At 41.6% G+C, this 19,656-nt stretch overlaps 1 protein-coding gene across 12 annotated transcripts in view; it reads right to left on the bottom strand.

Moving 5' to 3' along the window:
• Positions 1–19,656, bottom strand: part of FGFR2 (fibroblast growth factor receptor 2) — a 90,871-nt gene that overhangs the window by 42,815 nt on the left and 28,400 nt on the right. For all 12 annotated transcript variants that reach the window (XM_014945297.1, XM_014945300.1, XM_014945299.1 and 9 more), the window contains 2 exons: positions 13,148–13,317; positions 6,510–6,633 (listed from right to left, as the gene is read on the bottom strand). In XM_014945297.1, coding sequence (XP_014800783.1) covers positions 6,510–6,633; positions 13,148–13,317 — 294 coding nt within the window. The remainder of the gene's footprint in view (positions 1–6,509; positions 6,634–13,147; positions 13,318–19,656) is intronic.

Consider the following 19,656-nt stretch of genomic DNA (forward strand, 5'->3'; position numbering starts at 1 on the left):
TTCCTCTTTTATTTTGTTTTTGTTTATAAGAGGATGTAACTTTACCAATTTACTGCCAAATACACTGCCAAATTTTTCAGTAACAGTTGAGAAGAGACCAGCCCAGGTCAAAAAGCTCCTCTGATTAGGCACAGACACGGCTTTCGACACATGCCAATAGCACATTTAACAAGGCAACAGTCTTGTTAGCATCTTCAGACAACTCCTGCAAATTCCTACTTGCATTTCCATGAGTAGGATTCGGCACGAATTAGAAGGCACGATTAAAAATGATAATAACAGAGCTGAAACAATATCCTGTTCATCATTCATCAAAAGAGAGAGAAATACCTGCCTTGGGGCTGTAATAAGACAGAAAGTGGGACAGGGAGACCAGTCCTCCCCCAGCAGACTCTGCAGGAAACATTCCAAACATGACAAATTCACTGTTCACCCAGCAGATGAAGTAATGACACTAGTATTTGTCCATAAAAATGTAATTTAGCCAGACTACACCAATGAAATCAGAAGCTTTAACACTATAAAACTAGGGGGTTGGAATATTTTTACCTTATTAAGAAAGGGGATAAAAACCCCATAAGTTTTCATTTTCCCCTTAGCTGAACCATCACACTGTGGTCTTTGTTTTCAGGAGTGAAGCTCACAGCCTCCAGCACTGAACAATTTGAGTAATTTCTTCTCAGATGCACACACCTTGCCAAAAGCCTAGTGCCAGGTGTAAAGTCCACACTCGGGCTTATCAGCACATTAAATAAAATCTTCTTCCCTCTCGGCCTAACCAAACACCTGAGGGCAAGCATCAGTGTGGATTCCTTCATGCTTCTTCCAGCCCCTGTCTCATCATGTCCCGCGCCGCGAGCGCTTGGGTGAAGACGTCAAGCCAAAGCTTGTCCATGTAAAGAGCCCGTCAACAACCACGAGCACATCTGCCAGCAAGGCAAGTTTAGGCTTGGTTGTAATACCTACACTTAACTCCTGCCAGACATTAGTGATGCAACGCCCAAGGCATGTATTTAGCTGGTGTCAGTTCCTTTTTCGTACGTAACCCGAATCCTAAAAACAATTCTTTGGAAATTAAGGAAAGTACTATAGTTCAGTCAAACTAATTCTGACCTTTATGTCGACAAAAGAAACCTTGGCAAAGAGCAAATAACAATGCATGTGTTTTTGTGAATGCGGGAATGACAAAATGGAAACATGTCTTTTAAAAAAAAATATATATGTGTGTCCGTGCCATGTTCACAGCTAGAGACTCTGAGAGCACATGAAGATCCAAAAATAAAACTGACTAGAAACAAAGGCAACGTTTTTTCCTCTGCCTAAACTACGGGAAATATAAACAGTGAAGTACCAATAGCAAAACATTGATTCCATTTTAATCGTATATTTTTTAATAATGTGCTGTAAAAAGCAAGAGTAAAATTCATCTTCAAGCCCTCTAAAACCTCCAAGAGTTCAGAATAAAAGCACTTTTCTGCACACCCATCAGTAAAACCACTCATACATGAGATTTCTGGGGCACAAGCTTTAAACTGAGCCATTTAAAATGCTTCCTGGATGAGAAGTTATTCTCACACTGTTTTCATATGAAAATAGGAATTACTGTTAAGGGGCAACAGCGTGGTACTCTCCCACCTCTGGAGTTCACTCCTCAGTAACAAGAACCAAAGGTACGGCTATTAGGCAAATTAGACACTGGTCAAAGCACAGCTAAACTGGCTGCAAAAGGGCTGTTTAAAAAAATATATATTTGTGACAAGTTATGTTCATTTTTATAGTAAACAGCAGGGTCCTCTTACACATTCTTGGAAGATGTGTCGTGCTATAGCAGCTGCTTATAAAACCCAGTAAATGAGGTAATGTGCCGAACTTCAACTGAAATCAAACCATCTTTTGTTTCCCTGGATGATGACATTAAATAGGACAGACATGGCTACCTGCACTAGAAGTGTTCAAAGACTAACCTTTTTTTTTGCCATTAAAACACAAATTCAATTAGTTACTTCCATGCTTAAACAGAACTGCTGCTGCTGAAATTGTACTCTAGCGATAATTGCAATCCAAGAGTGATCTAATTATATACAAGTCTCAGTGGCTGCATTCCCACGTTGCTTCCTACAACCCGGATTCACTACAATACAACTCATAAGTGAAAACCACATCGTTTTCATTCATTCTCCCTTAAGACTGCATGACTTTACATACGTTTAATGAGAACGGCGTTAGTCTATTAGTAAGCTTACTATAAAAATGCGAGTTTCTACCTACTGTTAAATACAAAAGAACAGAAAGGCACTTCAACTGCATGTAAAAACCAGCTGATGGGCTAAACTGTACAAGGGAAAGAACATTCTTTTAATTAAGGTACTGGATTAGGATTCGAGTACCAGCTTTACTTTTTGGCTCTGCCACCAAGCTTCCTGTGTGACCCAGGGCAAGAAATTTCATCGCTCCACAGCTCGGTTTTTCATCTATAAAATGGACAGTGACATTTCCTTCTCCCGGTCTCTCTGCATTTCGGTTGTAAGCAATTACTGTGCGCTGGCATGTTGCCTCGGACAATAAGTATCCGATATTAATTGAAGCCTCTGGGTAGTACTCCAATAAAAAGCAAAAACCAACTTGTCTCTTTTCACTGGGTCCTAACGGAGTTTTGTATCGCCACCATTTGCCGCTACTGCAATCCAACACGCTTGTATCCCCGAGCAAAGCCCTGCAAGCAGCCTAAGTCCTTGTTTTGAAATGGAGGAGAGAGGAAAAAACAATCGATTGGGGTATCCCAAACATTTAAAGAATAGCATTGCCCAACCCGGAATATCCTTGGCCAACTCAACTGGACGATTCTCCGCTCTCACTGTCAATGTGTACAAGTCTCCTGCGCGATACAGAGGGGCTGCCAATGACTTGCTGCTTTTTGCTTCAGTATTTTCTACTCCCATTGTAAAAAAATAAAAAAAAAAAAATTCAGTGCAACAGTTTTGCCAGGTTTGTAAATTTGAATGAGACCATCTGAGCTGAGTTGACTATTTTAAGAGGGTTCTTGCAAGTAATTACAAGGTAAAAACGAGAATACTTCACACCTACATTCTGACTGAAAACTACTCAGCCCTGCTGGCTCCAGGCTTTTAATTGTCAAAAGAGTTCAAGGTTTGGAAAGTTATTGGCATCAAGTAATACTGGATATTCCTAACTAGCATTGTGTCATTACTTGGCATGATTTTTGCTGGGATACCTCCCAAATCTGTGACATAATCAGAGGGTTCTCTACATTACACCATATAGTCAGATGCTCATGTTGGTGTAATATGTTACCATGTTTAATACCATTTGCTATTACTTACACTTAATCAACTCTGGAACCAGTTAAACCATATAGGAAAAGCAATTTCAGAGGCTTTCAACTGACAGTTTTCCACACACAACTTGATCTAAAATTACAAACTGAAATTTCTAAGAGGTGGTCTACAAACGCAATTGCCTCTAAACAAACATTCATAACTCCACAACCCTGTGGGAACTGAAAATTCATATGAAAACAGGGGAGAAAAAAGGCACAAAATTAACTTCTGTAAGACTGTTTTAACTAGAAAAACTGTCAGAGTTTCCCCTTCTGGCCGGCCTTAATTTACTGCTTCAGCAACTTTATGCCCAGCCTCCAGAATTATTACAAGCTTTTGGCAACACAGAAATGGCTGAGCTCTCTAACATCAATCCCCCTTTTGGGTTAAGTTCCCAATGCAGCATCTCTTGAGAGAATCACACTAAATTCCACACAGGTATCTTAAGGTGAGTGTTCCCACCCATACGTTTTCCAAGTAAACTAGCAATTGCACCCTTTAACTTGTTAAATAAAAAGTAGTAAAATGATTAAGTATGATGAACTCCAAGATGCAGGCTGGGATTTGCAGAAGGAATTTTTGGACTTCTGGTTTGCTATTCTCATTGGGTTTGAGCATCAGAAATGAATATTTGCCCAGGGAAAATCTGGGCTCCTATGGGTCCCACCAGCTGGGTACCTAGCACCCCAAATCCCTACTCACTTTTGAAAAACCTCATTATTTACTTTTCTGCTTCTCTATAAGAAAGGAATAGACATTTAAATAAATGACATAATCCTTATTACCATTCCATTCATTCATGCAGGTCACTAGAATTTACTGCCAGGAAAAATAAACTTCTGCATAATATTCCTCAATGTAAGACATTCAAAAGGCTCAGAGGGGGAAAGGAGGCGAGAGGACTTCTGACAAATATTTGCTCAAGTGACCGCATCATCTATGAACACATTTGCCAGAAAAAAATGGGTGAAGAAATTTATGATCAACATGAAACATGCCAGATTGGGACTGGGGTGGTAAGGAGGAAAAGGAGCAGGGGACAGAGAAGGGAAGGGGAATTTTTAACCATTTTTGTTTCAGCAAGAAAAACTCCCAGCATCCCAAAAGTAGCTTTTCCCTCCCATGTAGCCTATGAAAACACAGTTCTAAGTAAAAACAAAGTTGAATCAATCTAGGCTCCCTAGAGGATTAAGAAAAAAAATATATCAAAATGAAATAAACTCAGAAAAAGCCACAATTTACCAACCCCTTACATTGTTCCTGGACCAGGCTCTGTAAGCCAAGCCTCATCCCTGGTGAGCCCATGCGAGCAGCCCGCGTCCTCTGGCAAGATGGTCACCAGAGGACCAAGGCGTGCAGAACACAATTTACTACCATCTCCCTTGCATTCATCCTGGACCAGGCTCTGTAAGCCAAGCCTCATCCCTGGTGAGCCCATGCGAGCAGCCCGCGTCCTCTGGCAAGATGGTCACCAGAGGACCAAGGTGTGCAGAACACGATTTACTACCATCTCCAGCAACTGTTGCTGTTGCACCCATCATAAACTTTGTTTCACCAAGTGTTCAAACAAAAATGGCTCTGACAGTCACTCGGTTCACCTCAACAATACCTGTAGCTTGCTCTATAAAGGATGACAAAAATATGACCAAGGCTATAGAAGTCCTCACCACTTTCGGAGTTGGCTACTTAAAACCAAGTGGAGGTGAGCTGGGTGGTTCACTGACTGCCTTTGAAAACTTAAACATATGGGGCTGGTGGTAGGACTTCAGTCTGATGACATCCCCACCACAAAATCCTTCTGTTGTTCTCTGCTCCATGAAGAATGGCTCCCACTGGCATTTTCATGGGGAAAGTTTTCATTTCTTGCTGCCTGAGAGCACTTGGATCTGGGAGCTTCCGCAGATTTAAACGGTCCCAGACAAAATAAGACGCTACTTTTAAAGAGCATCCAAAACAACGTGAGAGATGCATTTTTATTCATATTAAAACCAATCAAGAAATAGGGAAATGAAAATTTTGTCACTGCTCTGATTATATAAACCCAAACTCACAGTAAGGGTCTCCACTGAAGGTAAGTAGGGCTGTCAGACAAAAATAGTTTATAACAATCAAATTCATTTTTGCTTTCGATTGATTAATCAGAAGTTTTACTCAAAGAGCTTGTGACTCTCAGGTCACCTCACAAGCCTGGAGAGAGCAAAGCCCACTCAAGACATACTTCAGAAGCTGCAGCTCAGATCCCCAAAGGTACTACCAGCAGGTCTTATTATATCAGCCAAACTGATCTCTTTGGGACACCAATGCCTTCAGAGTCAATAAAACTGCTCACGCCCATCCAGGCTAATCAGCAAGAGTAGGGGGTGAATGGAATTAGTTTCTGAGATTTCAAGCCCTAATTTAGCTAAGCACTTAAATATGTGTAAGCCTTATTAAAGTCAACAGGATTTTGGTATTATTAGGTTGGTATTATTAAGTTAACATTAAGCATGTGCTTAATAGTCCTGCTGAATCACAGCTTTGCTACTACTAAGAATCCACACACTGTTTAGTATTTGTCCTCAGGTAAAACACTTCTTCACAATTTTTGTCATCTGTGTTTCAGGGACTGCTCAGAGCTCACACAACAGGCTACAGTCACATCTCTGTTCTACTGCTGTGAATGCAAAGCACCTTTCCTGAAGCTCCAGACCTCCACTAGCTTCAAAGTCAATATCTAGCTTTGCATTAAAAACAATAAAATTGTTTCCGCTATAATAACAGCAATCTAAAGGATCACTCGACAGTTCCATAACTGCAGTTATTAAAATTTGCGTTAGCACAACGGTACAAGTAATAATTAAATTGTAATGCTAATGATTAAAATTGCATCAGTATTTATTATTCGTTCTGCACGGTAAGCTTGTAGGTGTATCACAGCAACACAAACTCACTTGCACACATGAATACTACATCTTTGCCAAGACATGGGTAGATTAGTCCTACAGGCACGAGTCAGACAGATGAATAAATTAAGTTACATAGCAATTGGTTACGTAGTCAAATCTTATCTTTAGACTACTGTGAAATCATCTTCAAAATTAATGCAAAATGCATCGGCTTAGTTCTGAATGTTTCAAAGGAGAAATTAATTCATTAAAAACATAGTCTTACACGTGACTGAGTTTTACTTACCAACAACATCGAGGTGGTACGTGTGATTGATGGATCCATACTGGTTTTCCACTATGCATGTATAATTTCCTTTGTCAGACGGGACCACGCTCTCCATGATGAGACTCCAGTGCTGGTTGCGGACCTGGAAGGTTGTAACCAGAGAGGTTGGAAACTTCTCTAGCACAGCTTCACCCTCGCTCCCTCCAAAAGAACTGTTTTCTGAAGAGTTAACCTTTTGTAATCCGTGTTTAAAAGCCACTTCTGTGCTCGTTTGACAGTCCTGGACACAGAAATACTCTATTTATACCTGATGCAGAACAGCATGGCTGCAGCAGTGAAAATTTTCAGGTGTTCTGCTATAAATTTACCTCGTCACCAACCTGAGCACTGCAGATGTTGATGCATGCTCAGTCCTATCATGCCCACAAGGATGGCACCAATCAGCAGCAGTTTGTCTTACCAGGCTTTACCTCTCAATCCCATCTGTCTCCAAACAATCATCTGATAACATTAACTACCCCATCAACATTAAGTGATGGATATGACCCCCCCCTAACATCTAAGTCTTTCTTTAATAGCTCAATCACACATTTTGGATAAAACAAAGTACAGAAGGGCAAGGGTTGGGATCTCTCCAACAGATAACACAGAGCAGCCACATCTCCTGCTGCTCTGGGGTACCACAAGACAGAAACAAAGATGCTGCCTGAGGAAAAACGCCTGAAGAAAATCCTCATGGAAACAGCACATAAGGATATACATTTATTTCCTACAATCCCGGTCGGACAGAATGTATTAAAGGTGCTGATTCTGTTCCCACTTGAACTCAAAAGGCGCGTTGGCATTGGTCTTGCAGAAAATAGGATCCAGCCCAATACTGGAAGGATATAGAGTCATCCGGTACACATATATATTTCCTGCATCATAAGTTGGCTCCCAAAATGACCTTTTGCTGGCTATCCACTAATCCCTTGTTTTAGCATTACATTTTTGACAAAGCGCTCAAAGATCTTAACATTGTGTAGCTGTAACGTACAAATTCTAAACTGCAAAGTACGTATTTTAGCAAATGGAATAAAAATACAATCTGGTACAGTCATTTTAATCAGCCAAATGGAAAGTGGTAATTCAGTGCTGTACACCAGAAAAATTTATGGACCATTCGGTGACACTTCCAGTAACTATACATTCTTAAAAGACCATTACAACCACAGGTCTGAAATCCTGCTTCGTGCCTGATGGTTGCGTAGGTCCTTATCCAGCAGGAAAAGGCTGTGCGGGGCTTTGGCCCCGGTGCCAAGAGCTGAGCTCCCACACTTGCTGGAGGTAAAAATGCTGTCAGTTCAAAGCTTGGAAGAAGAGAGTCCTCTCTGAAAGGGGCTCCTGGATTTCCTAGTCCTCCCAGCTAGTAATTAGCTCATTAGCCAGACTTTACTATTATTGTAATGTCTGTTATGGGCTAATTATTATTTTATATATAATATAAAATATTATATTTTAGCTAATGAATGGCCATGAGGGCTTTGAAAAGCAAAGGAAATGTAGACAAGACTCCAGCAGCAGGTGAAGGGCATGGATGCTACCCAAGTGTTGCAGAAATATGTGACAACATGACCTCAAAATCTCCAGCCCAAACTTACAGCTCCTCTTCCCAGCCCCCACTTCTTGATGGTATATATCAAAGGAATATATATTGATTTTTTTTTTCCACGCTATGAAGATCTAAAAGATAAGTTTATAAAGCTAGATAGAGTTTATCAGGGTTATTTTATTGTCTCATCATTCTGCTAAGCAACCTTGAAAGTCAAAGTTTGGATCAGGAAGCATAACTACCATAAACTGCTGGTAAATAACACATACAGCAGCTACATATTCTGAATATTTTACTTCTTTATGAGCTATTTTGTGGGAGACTTGGTCAAAGTGACCTGTCTTTTTGCCATTACAAGTTACATCACACTTCTAAGAATCAGAGCAAGCATTTTTAACCTATTTGACTGCAAAACAGGAAGAACAGATCATGGTTCTGCGGAAGTTAAAACAAAATAAAAATTGGTAACAAGCTGTAAGTAATTAATTTGATAGGAAAACACAAGACATTGTTTAGCATTCAATAAGAAAACACAACTAACTCATAGCCACAAGTGGATGGCAATATTAAAAAGTATTTGCGCAATTTCCCTTTTTGTAACTCCAATGAGAAGAGATAATATCTTTATAATAAAACAACAGCTTAAGCCTCTTCAGTTCAAGCTAAACAACTGCTGCAAAGGCCCAAAGCATTTATGACACATCGTCACGAAACTGGATTTATGTCATGGATCTGGATTCAACTAGATTCAGCTTGTTGGCTTGGTGCTTTCTGGTTACAAGTGCAGCACCGCCAAGCCCAGAAAAGCTCCCCTTTGCTGGGGATGACGGCATCTTCTGCTGAAGATTCCCAAATTGAACCTTTCATTCTCAGACACGCAACAGTCCTGCCACGTCCCCACAACCACGCAAGCTCACAACACCCTGGTTGGCCAGGCTTTGGTAACATGGTCTTTTTAAGTCACCTGTCGTCAGTCCCTAGTCCCAGTACAGCTCTCCAAATATTGCCTAATAAATTTTGCCAACTATGTCCCTTGAAGCTGTTTAAATAGATGGCTCCTCTGGCAGACAGAACATATTAGGGAGCTCATGTGAACCAACCCACTAGGAAAAAACACAAGGGCAGCAACAAGCAGGAGCATCCTCACCAGGCACATGGGGTCCAGCAAAGGACAAGTGTCCACAGCCAGAGATTTATCAGTTGTAGGAAACTCCTCCAACTCCCCAACCTGACTAGCTCCTTGACAGCTATTATCCTGTTATTTTGACTATTTCTACCCTGAAGCCTTACTTCATATTGAGTTCTTCCAAAATCCCAGAGAATACCCCCCCAGTCCCACCTACTTCATCACCTGGTCTTCAGGGTACCCCTTCCAATTTGTCATTGCTGTTTCTTGACAGGGAAATTCAGGGACAAAAACACATTCCAAATATCCTGATTCACAGCTTGACCCTTCAGACACTTTGTCAACAGAGTTTAACTGGTTTTGCCCTCTTTTTTTTTTTGTTTTTATTGCTTTGCAATACCTATTTTCATATTTTATCTGTCCTTCATACTCAAAAATAATATTTTTATTATCTCAATAAAGTAATCTCAACATTTTTTTTTTCCTGACCAGCTATGGACACTTCTACCAAATTACTGAGGTAGTTTCTTTGGCAATCTTCTCCATCAAATTTTTAACTAATTCTTCCCAAAGAATCTCTCCAAACAATTCAATTTTTAAATTAAATTATCAATATCAACTGCATACAACTGCACCCTTAAGATATAACTTGGAGGTGGAAATCTAAACTGGAATCAAAATGCCAAGAAATATTGGTCAGAAAACTAGGAAAGAGCAAGTAGCATTTCCCAGAAGTGTTTTGCTTTTGGAATATCATACAAAAAATTGTGGACAGTTCTGTTTAATTTTAAAATACACCTCTTCAGTGAACAGGTATACCATGAAAAATACCAAGCAAAAAATTATTTAAAGGGGTCAATTGTAAATCAATTTCAAGTGAAGGAAGGATTCCCCACAAAATCAACACTGTTCAGACATATACTGCTCAGCAGAGAATAAGTGCAGAACATCCATGCAAAATCCATAGGCTTTTACAGCTCCTATAGAGTCAGAACTCTGTCTTTGCTCTGTCTTTAAATGTGTATAAGATGACCATAGTGATGAAACTTATCAAAATGCATGTAAAAACACACACCTGTTAAACAGTAATAACTGATAGAAGTACATTTGCTTTCTGGGTGGCGTACAGAAAAGTAAAGGCTCCTGTGGTGTCTCATAGAGGATTTAGATTGTTCACTCAAAGAAATTATAAAATGCCTTTAAATGCACAAGAGCGAGCTCTCATCACTTTAGAAATGGATAAATAAATAAATAAATAAATAAATAAGACAAGAGCTCTCATCACTTTAGAAAAGGATAAATAAATAAATAAATAAACAAGACTAAACAGGGTTTAGCCATTCAATAACTGATTCCTTTCTCCTTGCTGTAGGAACTTTGGGTATACCTTGAAAAATCATCAAAGGTTCGATTTTGAAATTCACCACCCAGAATTAGTCATGGTGGAGGAATTTCACTCTGGAAGCTATCTTGGCCAGCATATACACCCTCCTGCTAGCCTGCCCGAGTGCAAATTGACTCAAGACATTCCCCAGGCAGCTGGACAAAGTGCTACAGGCCACTATCTGATTGCGATAAAGAGAATACAAAGAAGAGATTTCTGAGCTCAAGGCAGCAGGAGAGAGGTGGCTGGAGGATTACTGTAAAGCTTCACATTTTCCTTCCCTTTACTTTGTTCTTAAAGTCTTCAAGGCATGATTGTCTCTTCCGAAAGATACGAATGGGGTTACATCAACTGGTGATAGCAGATACGGCCAAGTTTGGTTCCAGCAATTCTAGTCCCTCAAAGTATTACGAATATGAAGATCTCAGGCAGAAATGCTTTACATATAGTAACGCCCAGATTGAAGACAAGCTGGCGTGCAAGAATTACCATGACTTGCTGTGATATCTGGCTGACAACAGACCAACAAGGAAAGATTTAGTCCTTTCTGAGGATTCCTTCATTACGAGTTTGTCAGTATAAAGATGTCAAAAGAATACAATCCTCTCTTTATTCCAAAATAATTTTGAACTAAGCCCACAGTGACCTCATCCTACCCCTCTAACAAGAAGAGGACACAGCCTCCAGAAGCTCTGGAGACCTTGCTCTTTAACACCCATTCACCAAAAGCAAGCTTTCCACCTTAAAAAGATGGTTATTCAAAACACCAACAGAATCTGGACTCTACATGGGTTTGGTAAGCAGAATGACAACGATATATAAAAGCTATCAGATCATTTACAGTCTGCTGTATTTCTGAGCAACAACAAAGTCTAAAATCCATGTCTGTTCCCCCTTTCTTTTTCCTTTAGACTAAAGAGACGTAAGTTATGATCTAGAATTACATGTACATCAAGGACACCAAGTACCTCCATCCTGCCTTGCAAGACACATGTTTTCCTTCACTGTTTTCAAGAGTGGCATCTGAATTTCTCCTTCATGAGATGTAAAGTGTTCAAATAATGTCTCAGTTAGTATTGAAACAGTTACTATTATTTTCCAAGTCTGGATTAGTTTGCAGGGGATTTTTAATTGGCATTTTTGTTTTGTTTTTAAATACACGCTGAGAAAGGTGAAAATCACTGAATTGTAGCCAATTCGTTAACACTCCACAGCGTTATGAAAGGCAGAAGGTGTTGCCAGGTGTAGACTCATAAGCAACAGTAATTTATGGTGTAAGCAAACATAGATGGAAAAGTCTACTTAGATAATTAGCGTTCATGCAGGGAGATTTTCTGGGCTTCGCTCTCTGCTAACACAAATGTTGGAAAATTTGACACTTTCTACAGTAAATCTAACTAGAGAGGAAAGGAGACTAAGGCTTGTCCTCCTCTGCACTGGAAAACATATTTTTTTGTACCAAGCAGGATCTGAGTCAACAGCCCATGAAGCAATATACACCCTGACTCCATCGGGGTATTGCAAAACACCGCACCCTGAAAATACTGGGGTAATCACTGGGGTAAAGCAGCCCCCAGGACTCACTCTTGAGCTTACTGTGTCGTCTGGAAAAGTCAGTTAACTTCTGTCTTAATTACCATTACAAATTGCTCTGAGCTCCTCAGCAGATGTTCTAGGCTGGGGCTTACAACCGTGACACAAGGTGACTAACTGGGAAATTTCTCATCTTTGGATTGAAGTTGCTGAGGTGTTGGGTGGGCGAGGAAGGAGGAAGCCACTGACAGAGGGTCCACAAAGGAGTTTATGGTAACGCAGGATGGCGAAGGTAGTGCTTGAACAGCAATTTCCCATCAAAGTCACACACTGCCATTCCCCGTGAGGAGTGGGATAAGATGACCGAACCCTGACTTCTGACCTGACCTAGGCAGATACCGGGAGGTTAAAGGTCTGTGCACTAACCCCCAGAGCAAGCTGGCCTCCCTAAAACTCTCTCTTAATCAGTAACCACCAATTTAGAAGGAACCATCTAATCTGAAGCTGTTTAAAATTCAAACAAACCCTTGTAAGTAATTGCTGTTACTTTCCCTCAAATTCTGCTTCCCATTTCAGTTTCACAGACCATAAACTCCACAGAAAATAATAACTTTTGACTTCCAACCCTTCTTTTATTAAACTGTCTACAATCACCAGAGTGGATGGCCATGTTTTTAACAATGTGGCTGAAAGTGAATAGAGCAAAAGTCTTACTCTACTTTGCAAAGCCAGTCTTTAGTTTTCCAAATAAATCTCTATAAATAATCCTTAGCTCCACTGCTATGCTACAAACTTGAATTTGAGAAAAAAAAAAATATATATAGAATTAGTGCTCAGTAACCGCCAAAGAAACCACCCACCCTTCCCCAGAAGAAAACAATTATTTATTTATTTTTGCTTCTACATTTGATCCAAGGCCATTAAAAGAATTTCTGTTGAGTTGAGCAAGTTGTTTTTTGGTTTGTCCTTTTCATAGGCTTGGTCAAGAACAGAAATTGCAAAATCATATCATGAGAACATACCTTGTATCCACCAATACGATGCTCTTGTTTAAACTCTTTCCCATTTTTCAGCCATCGCATGGTCGGTGTTGGGTTCCCCATTGCTGGGCAACGAAACTTGACCGTGTTTGCCGCTGGCACCGCGTGTAGCCTCTTCTCCATTTTGTCTGTATGTGTCCAATAGGGTGCCCCTGTTTCAAAGAGATACATCCAGAAATATCAGTACTTGGAAACTAAGCTCCCTTTCCAGCCCTTTCCAAAGACACAAAGTGCTGCGTGCATTCCTTTTAGCAGAGACAGCAGGGTTTAGAAAGAGTACACGACTGGAAATCACGTGCCACAAGTGGTGACCAGAGTTTTTGCAAGTCTGTAGTCTTGAGTGGATAATTTATGAAAAAATTCCACTAATGAACCACAGATATCCTTTGGTTTGTGCACGTCAAGTACAACAGAGGTACTGAGTTTTCAGCAGACTCAAACAATCGGGCGCTTTAGACCTCAAGTTGAGTTACCACGTGCGTTTGGCAAGCTTTGGATTCTTGGACCCCAGCTCTGAAGCCACTCAGACCAAGCCAGAAGACCTGTTGGAAGTGTCAGCCTTAACCTTGCCCCATCTGTTAGAAAGGGGATAAACACACCTACCTGCCCAGGAGTGTGCTAAACCCTACAGTGTACCACGGCAATGGGAGCTGTGCCGTTACTGTCACAGAAACCACTACAATATATTTACAAATGGAGGATCAGCAAAACTCAGCCATACCACTGATCATTTTGCAGGGATTTCCCACTCTTGTGAGCCTGCTGAAGGCCAAATGTTCACTGATGTCCAACACCATGGCATAAAACAGGAGTGTCTCTCTGAGCCCATGTTTACTGGAGCAATCACTTTTACCGGCTCCTGGCAAGGTGTCACTCACTCCTTCCCATGCCCACATGAGGAGCCCTTGGAAAACCCCTCTCTTGTCCAGGTTCTCAACAGTTTGTCAAATACCAGTATAGCAAACACAGCAGAACAAAACCATACAACTACCCATCGGTTTTTACCCCCCAAGAAGTAAATTTGGAAAGACAGATCCACGCACAAGGTTATTTCATGCTCTGGATCCACACAACACTTTGGCCACATTACACAGTGTCTTCATGGCATCACTTCAGTTGTCTCACCATAACAGTTTTTAAAAAGTTAAAGATTCAAGATCTTTTTAATAGTAGGAAACATTAATTTATTTTACAATGGAGTTTTCCTGAAGCAAATCAGATTAGTGTGGAATTTTTAGGACTAGAGGGGTCCAGAAAAATAACTCCATTTCTCTCAGCCCTGTTTCATTTCCTTCATTAGCAGCCTAACACTCCACTATAAATAAACTCTTCCGTTCCTCAAATATTTATAGCAGTTCTTACAATCACTGCAAACTCAGAAATCCTGCCACCCCCCTCTCTAAATAAAAATACAGCTGGATAGAAAATACAGGAATAAATCCTTTAACAACGTCTCTCTCAGTATAAAGAAAACATTCCAAAAGCAAGCCTTATAATGATGCTAAGACCGATAAGTGATATTTTTTTTTTGCCCGAAGTGGCAATTACTGTTAAAATTAATGAAGTAGAAAAGCAAAGCAAATTTGTGCATGTAATCAAAACAGAAAATCAGGTAACTATTGAAAATTTAACTGCAACACTAAGAAATTGTTACATGGACTAAAGTGAATTAGGGATGCAAGGAAAATCACTGTTAACATTATTTGCTAAAACCAGGATTGCATTAAAATAACAGAAGACTTCAAAGAAAGCCAACCAAAGGAATTAACTACTGCACGCAAAGACCAAATTACGTTACAAGTATACCAGGCAAAGGCGGAATTATATGTTGGTACTGATGTTTTAAGAGGGTATTTTCTCTGGATCGCTAAACATCTTCCACAAGGCAATATAAGGTGACCACTAGTCGGCCCTACCCACAATTCCCACAAAGTCAAAGTAAACTGTGGCAGGTCAAAGCCAATCAACCATCTGAACCAGTTATATTGGTACCTCAAATGGAGCAGAGTGCCTAATTTGACCCCAAATGGGCAATGCCAACCCAGCAACTTTGCAGCCAGCACGGTCGCTTCTCATCACATTCACCACATGTGCCTTCTCATGTCTATAGAAGCAGCCACCAGCAAGCACAACTGCTGAACCACAGGCTCCTCAGCTTGCCCAGGTGAGCACAGGCTGGATGGACCCAGCTCCAGAGAAGCTCCCATCAGTGTGTAGCCCAGGACCAGGGTCAGGATCCAACCACCAAGTTCCCCAAACAAGGCTGCTTTGTGCAGCCAGGTTTCTACTGCATTATGGTGCAGCTCATCCTCTGGTTTTCTTGCATGTAACCCTCCCTCTTTCATCAACATACACCCCTTGAAAGAAAACAACTCTGCTCATGGAAAACAAGTGCTCTAATAAGCCTCATATACAGCTAATGCACAGGGAGGAAAGACTTTGCTCTATGGAAGAGGTGGGAGCAGAGAAGAGGATGGAGAGGAATGAAGAGAATGGAGAGAAGTGGCTCAGTTCTGTGCCACGGAGAGAAGGGGAAAGGAAACTCCCTGGGCTGGGAAAAAGGGCTCTACTTGGAAAGCTTCCCCTCACACAACCCTCAGAGTAACCTGCAATGCTCCGGAATTACAGGGGAGCTTGGAGAAAAACATGCGGACATCACATGTTGAAAACGCTTCAAGCCATCCCATCATTTTTCACTAGGCAGTAGCAACGTATATTGGCAGCTCCTGAGTATGTTTAAGGGAAAAGAGAAAAAGGCAGCAACATCCACAAACCCTAACACTCACCCTCGTTTTGTGCTTTCGTACAGCAACTGATTCGATTAACGCACAATTCGATTAACTGATTTCTCTTTATCCATTAAATTGCCAAAACCTAAAAGCAGCTTTTACTGCTTCTGTTTGTCTTGAGAGGGAAAACATCCAGATTGATTAAAAGCAAGAAGGAACGTGGTTGAGAAGTAGATAGCACCAAGTGCCGACTCCTCTTACAGACAATGTCCATGGCATCCCCTCTTTGCCAACAGGACAGGTGGAAGAAGGTAGCACCACTGTTAAAAGATCACAGTAACAACAGGGCAGACTCCGGCCCGTAGCAGTAACGAGCAGCAGGGGAACGGGTGGGAATTCCTGATTGCTTTTTAGAGCTCTCATTAGTGAAGAAAATATCCTGCTGACCCACACTGCACTCCACTGCAAATACATTACATCTAATCAGGCAAATCTCCTGCATGTGAAATTGAAATTAGGCAGCCCAGGGGACCACTTCACTTCAGGACTCCTCAATTTTTATTTGGACTTATCTAATACAAAGACATACAACTCCAAGCCTGCCTGACAAGCACCTCGAGCAGACAATAGCGCGACCGAAATGACCACATCAACACACCCCCTCCCAAGGTTTTCAGTACTATTGTATTTGACCTTTAATTAAAAAACACTTCTAGGCAACATCCAATTTTTGCTGCTCCCTTGAGTGGGTTTCCACTCTACAGGATTTGATGAATTTGAACCTTGTTTCATCCTTTCTGAAATTCTTCAAGGCATGAAAAGAACAGCATGTGGATTACATTTAGATACTTTTTGTTCTCGGTGCCAATTTACCATTGCTTGGCCCAGAAGAAATTGTTTAAAGGGTGATAAGGAAAAAAGCCATAAAGCTTCCAGTCACCTGACCAGAATTCAAGGCAGAAAAGCAACATCTTCAGGGCTACCCAGGGGTCTCCAGACTAAATTAACATTCGTGGACCTCAGTGCAACCATCACGACAGCTGTTGCCTTGCCAGCACCAAGCCAGGATTATAGAAGTCCCTTAAATTAGGGCTACCTCTCAAAATCACGATGAGGACAAGGCAACAAGCACCAGCAATATGTTTTCCACCACTGCCAGCAGGAACTGACCATGATCAGCCCTTGGCTTTGTAAAAGGAAGTCCCAGGTCAACGTCCTTGGAGGTGACCCTCCAGAACCAAGCTGAAGCCCCTCTTTAGGGCAACGAAGGGAAAAACTGAGCTGCCAACAAAGTCGTTTTGTGGAGAGAGAGGACTATTTTGCAGTGGAACCAATCCTGCACCTTCCCCACAAGCACTAATCCCTTCAACAAAAGCTGGAAGTAATAAAAAGCTATGCAGGATGCAGTCTGGAACAAATCTACCACAGTGTTTTTTCAGACAGTTAAAATATCTGTCAAGCTAGAAGGACACCAAACGCAGAGTGAAATCTGCGATGCATGCCTTTTACTTAAAAATACACACAGGGCAAATGGTCAAACGCACACGTGTACACACGAGTGCCCTCCTCTCCCAAGAGCAAGTTGTTCCTCGCAGCTACCGAGCCACTTACAGCCCCCGTTGCCTTCAAGTGCAGTTATCTTTTCTGGGCAGCCTTGAAAATTAGGCTAGATTTCCTCACCAGCCTCTCTGCCTGCACTGGAAAACCTTGGCCTCTGAAAATATATTTGTAACAGAGGCAAAGGAAATAAAAAAAAAAAGCTTAAAAGAATACTTACCATTGTAAATAAAACAGCTCTAAAAGGTTCGCTTTAGTTTTAAATATGCAGGAATGAGAATGCCAAGGTTCAGTTTCCTGTGGAAGGCACTACAGCCATTTCCTGCCTCATCACATCATAATTAACATGCCAGGACAGCTGGACTTTATCAGAATTGTTTCATCAAAAAGCAACAACCTTTGAAGACTATGGCCTTTTGTTTCCATCAGTAAAGGCATAACCAGGCCAATTTCCATTGCTTATCCTTAATGATCACAGCTGTAATTTGTATGTAAATTATCAGTTAAATTGTTTTAGATCTGCAAAGCTCAAACCATGATTCAGGAAACACTTAAAGACTTCTTCTCTTACAGAGCAGCAACCAGGGGCTCTTCTGAGAGCCTGGACTTCCCCAGGCAGGAGAAGGCGGTAAAGGGCACTTGGCCACTACACATCTGCCACGTGACAGGCTCAGGGACACTATTCCTCAACTCCTCATTCACTCTTCACTCTGTCTTGCAACAGTTTCTTAAACTAGATATAAACATCTAGAAGAGGAATACCAAATAATACTGATGGAAAAGCTTAAGAGACGTTAGATACGCAAGCTTCAGTCCCATCCCAACTTTCATGCCGCTCTGATCTTGCCAAAACACAACTCTCTTTCAGCAAAATTGTATTAATCCAATCAAGTGGCTGTGATGCAACTTCTCATTGAAAACAGATGGCTTGTAGGGATGCGGTGCCACCACCATTCCTCTGGTTCCAGTTCTTCCCGCTGAGCTCCCAGAAACGAGAAGGACGACTGTGCTGCTCCCCGTGTCCCTCTGAAGCTTGCGAGAAGTTCCTGGGCACCTCGATAAGTGCAAACTCACGAGGATTTGTTTGTACAACGCTCCGCTCGGGAGCAATCTGTCTTCTTGTAGTTTCCTCCCTTCCGCACCACAAGAGCTGGTGCTCTCCCCACCATCTGAGATGTTTGAACGTTCACGCTCTAGAGGCATCTTTCATTCTGAGCAGGGAAAGTGTGACTGACCCCTGCTAAAGTACACAGCCCGTCCCTGCCCGACGGAAACAGTCAATGGCCTTTCAGCAGCTCCTGAATCAAGATTGATTACCAGTAGCTTAAAATGATAGCTCCCATAGCAAGGACATCACTCACGTTACAGAGGACACCACGGGGTAGTTCTTCCCCGTTGTGTGGAAGGGCAGGGATCCTCACCACGATGTCACAGAGCGCAGATGCCTTGAGATCAGGTCCTTTTCCTTTTTCTCTCGCTATAGGCGCTTCCAAAATCCACTTGCACTCACCATGAATCTCCAAAGCCATCAGGATTAGACGCATGATTGTCTTCTCTAACACACCAAAAATATTGCTAGTCCTTTTTCTGACCGGCTCTGAAGCCATAACAGACATAGGGATGTTTCCTAAAAAGAACTTCTACCCACGAGTCCCCTTTCAGAGGAAAACGCTGACATTGCCCAGGTCGGTTGGCTTTGCCCAGAAAAGTTCTTTTAAAAGCAGTGTCCCTTTCCCAAACTCACCAATTATCTTTGCCACCACATTCCTTTGTCAGAGCAACCTCCAGCTGCTTAATCTCAGCCACTTCAAGCTGCACCTGTGAATCAGGCCGGGCTAATCACACTAACAGATGGCAGGGGCCAAACAGGCAGCTCAGAACTTATATCATTTTAAAGAGCATCTAATGTTTCACAGCTTCAGACCAGGGGCAGTCGTATACAACGGTAACTAACTAGGGGAGCTGAAAGGGCTCCTAACTTGATCATCTGAGCAAGTGCTTCGAGCATACAGTAGAGCTGCTAATTACTAATCAGGCTGAGGAGAAAATATACTACCTGGCTACGGCGTCCGGCAGGTACCTGACATCTCGCATGAAGGATTTCTGTGTTCTGCCCGTTATTGACTTTACGAAGCACGAGTGATAGCAAACTACCAGGCACCACGGGGATTTTGCAACAGTGCACAGGGGCATAAGGAACCAATA

Source organism: Calidris pugnax, unplaced genomic scaffold (assembly GCF_001431845.1).
Source record: "Calidris pugnax isolate Ruff unplaced genomic scaffold, ASM143184v1 scaffold89, whole genome shotgun sequence".
NCBI lineage: Eukaryota > Metazoa > Chordata > Aves > Charadriiformes > Scolopacidae > Calidris > Calidris pugnax.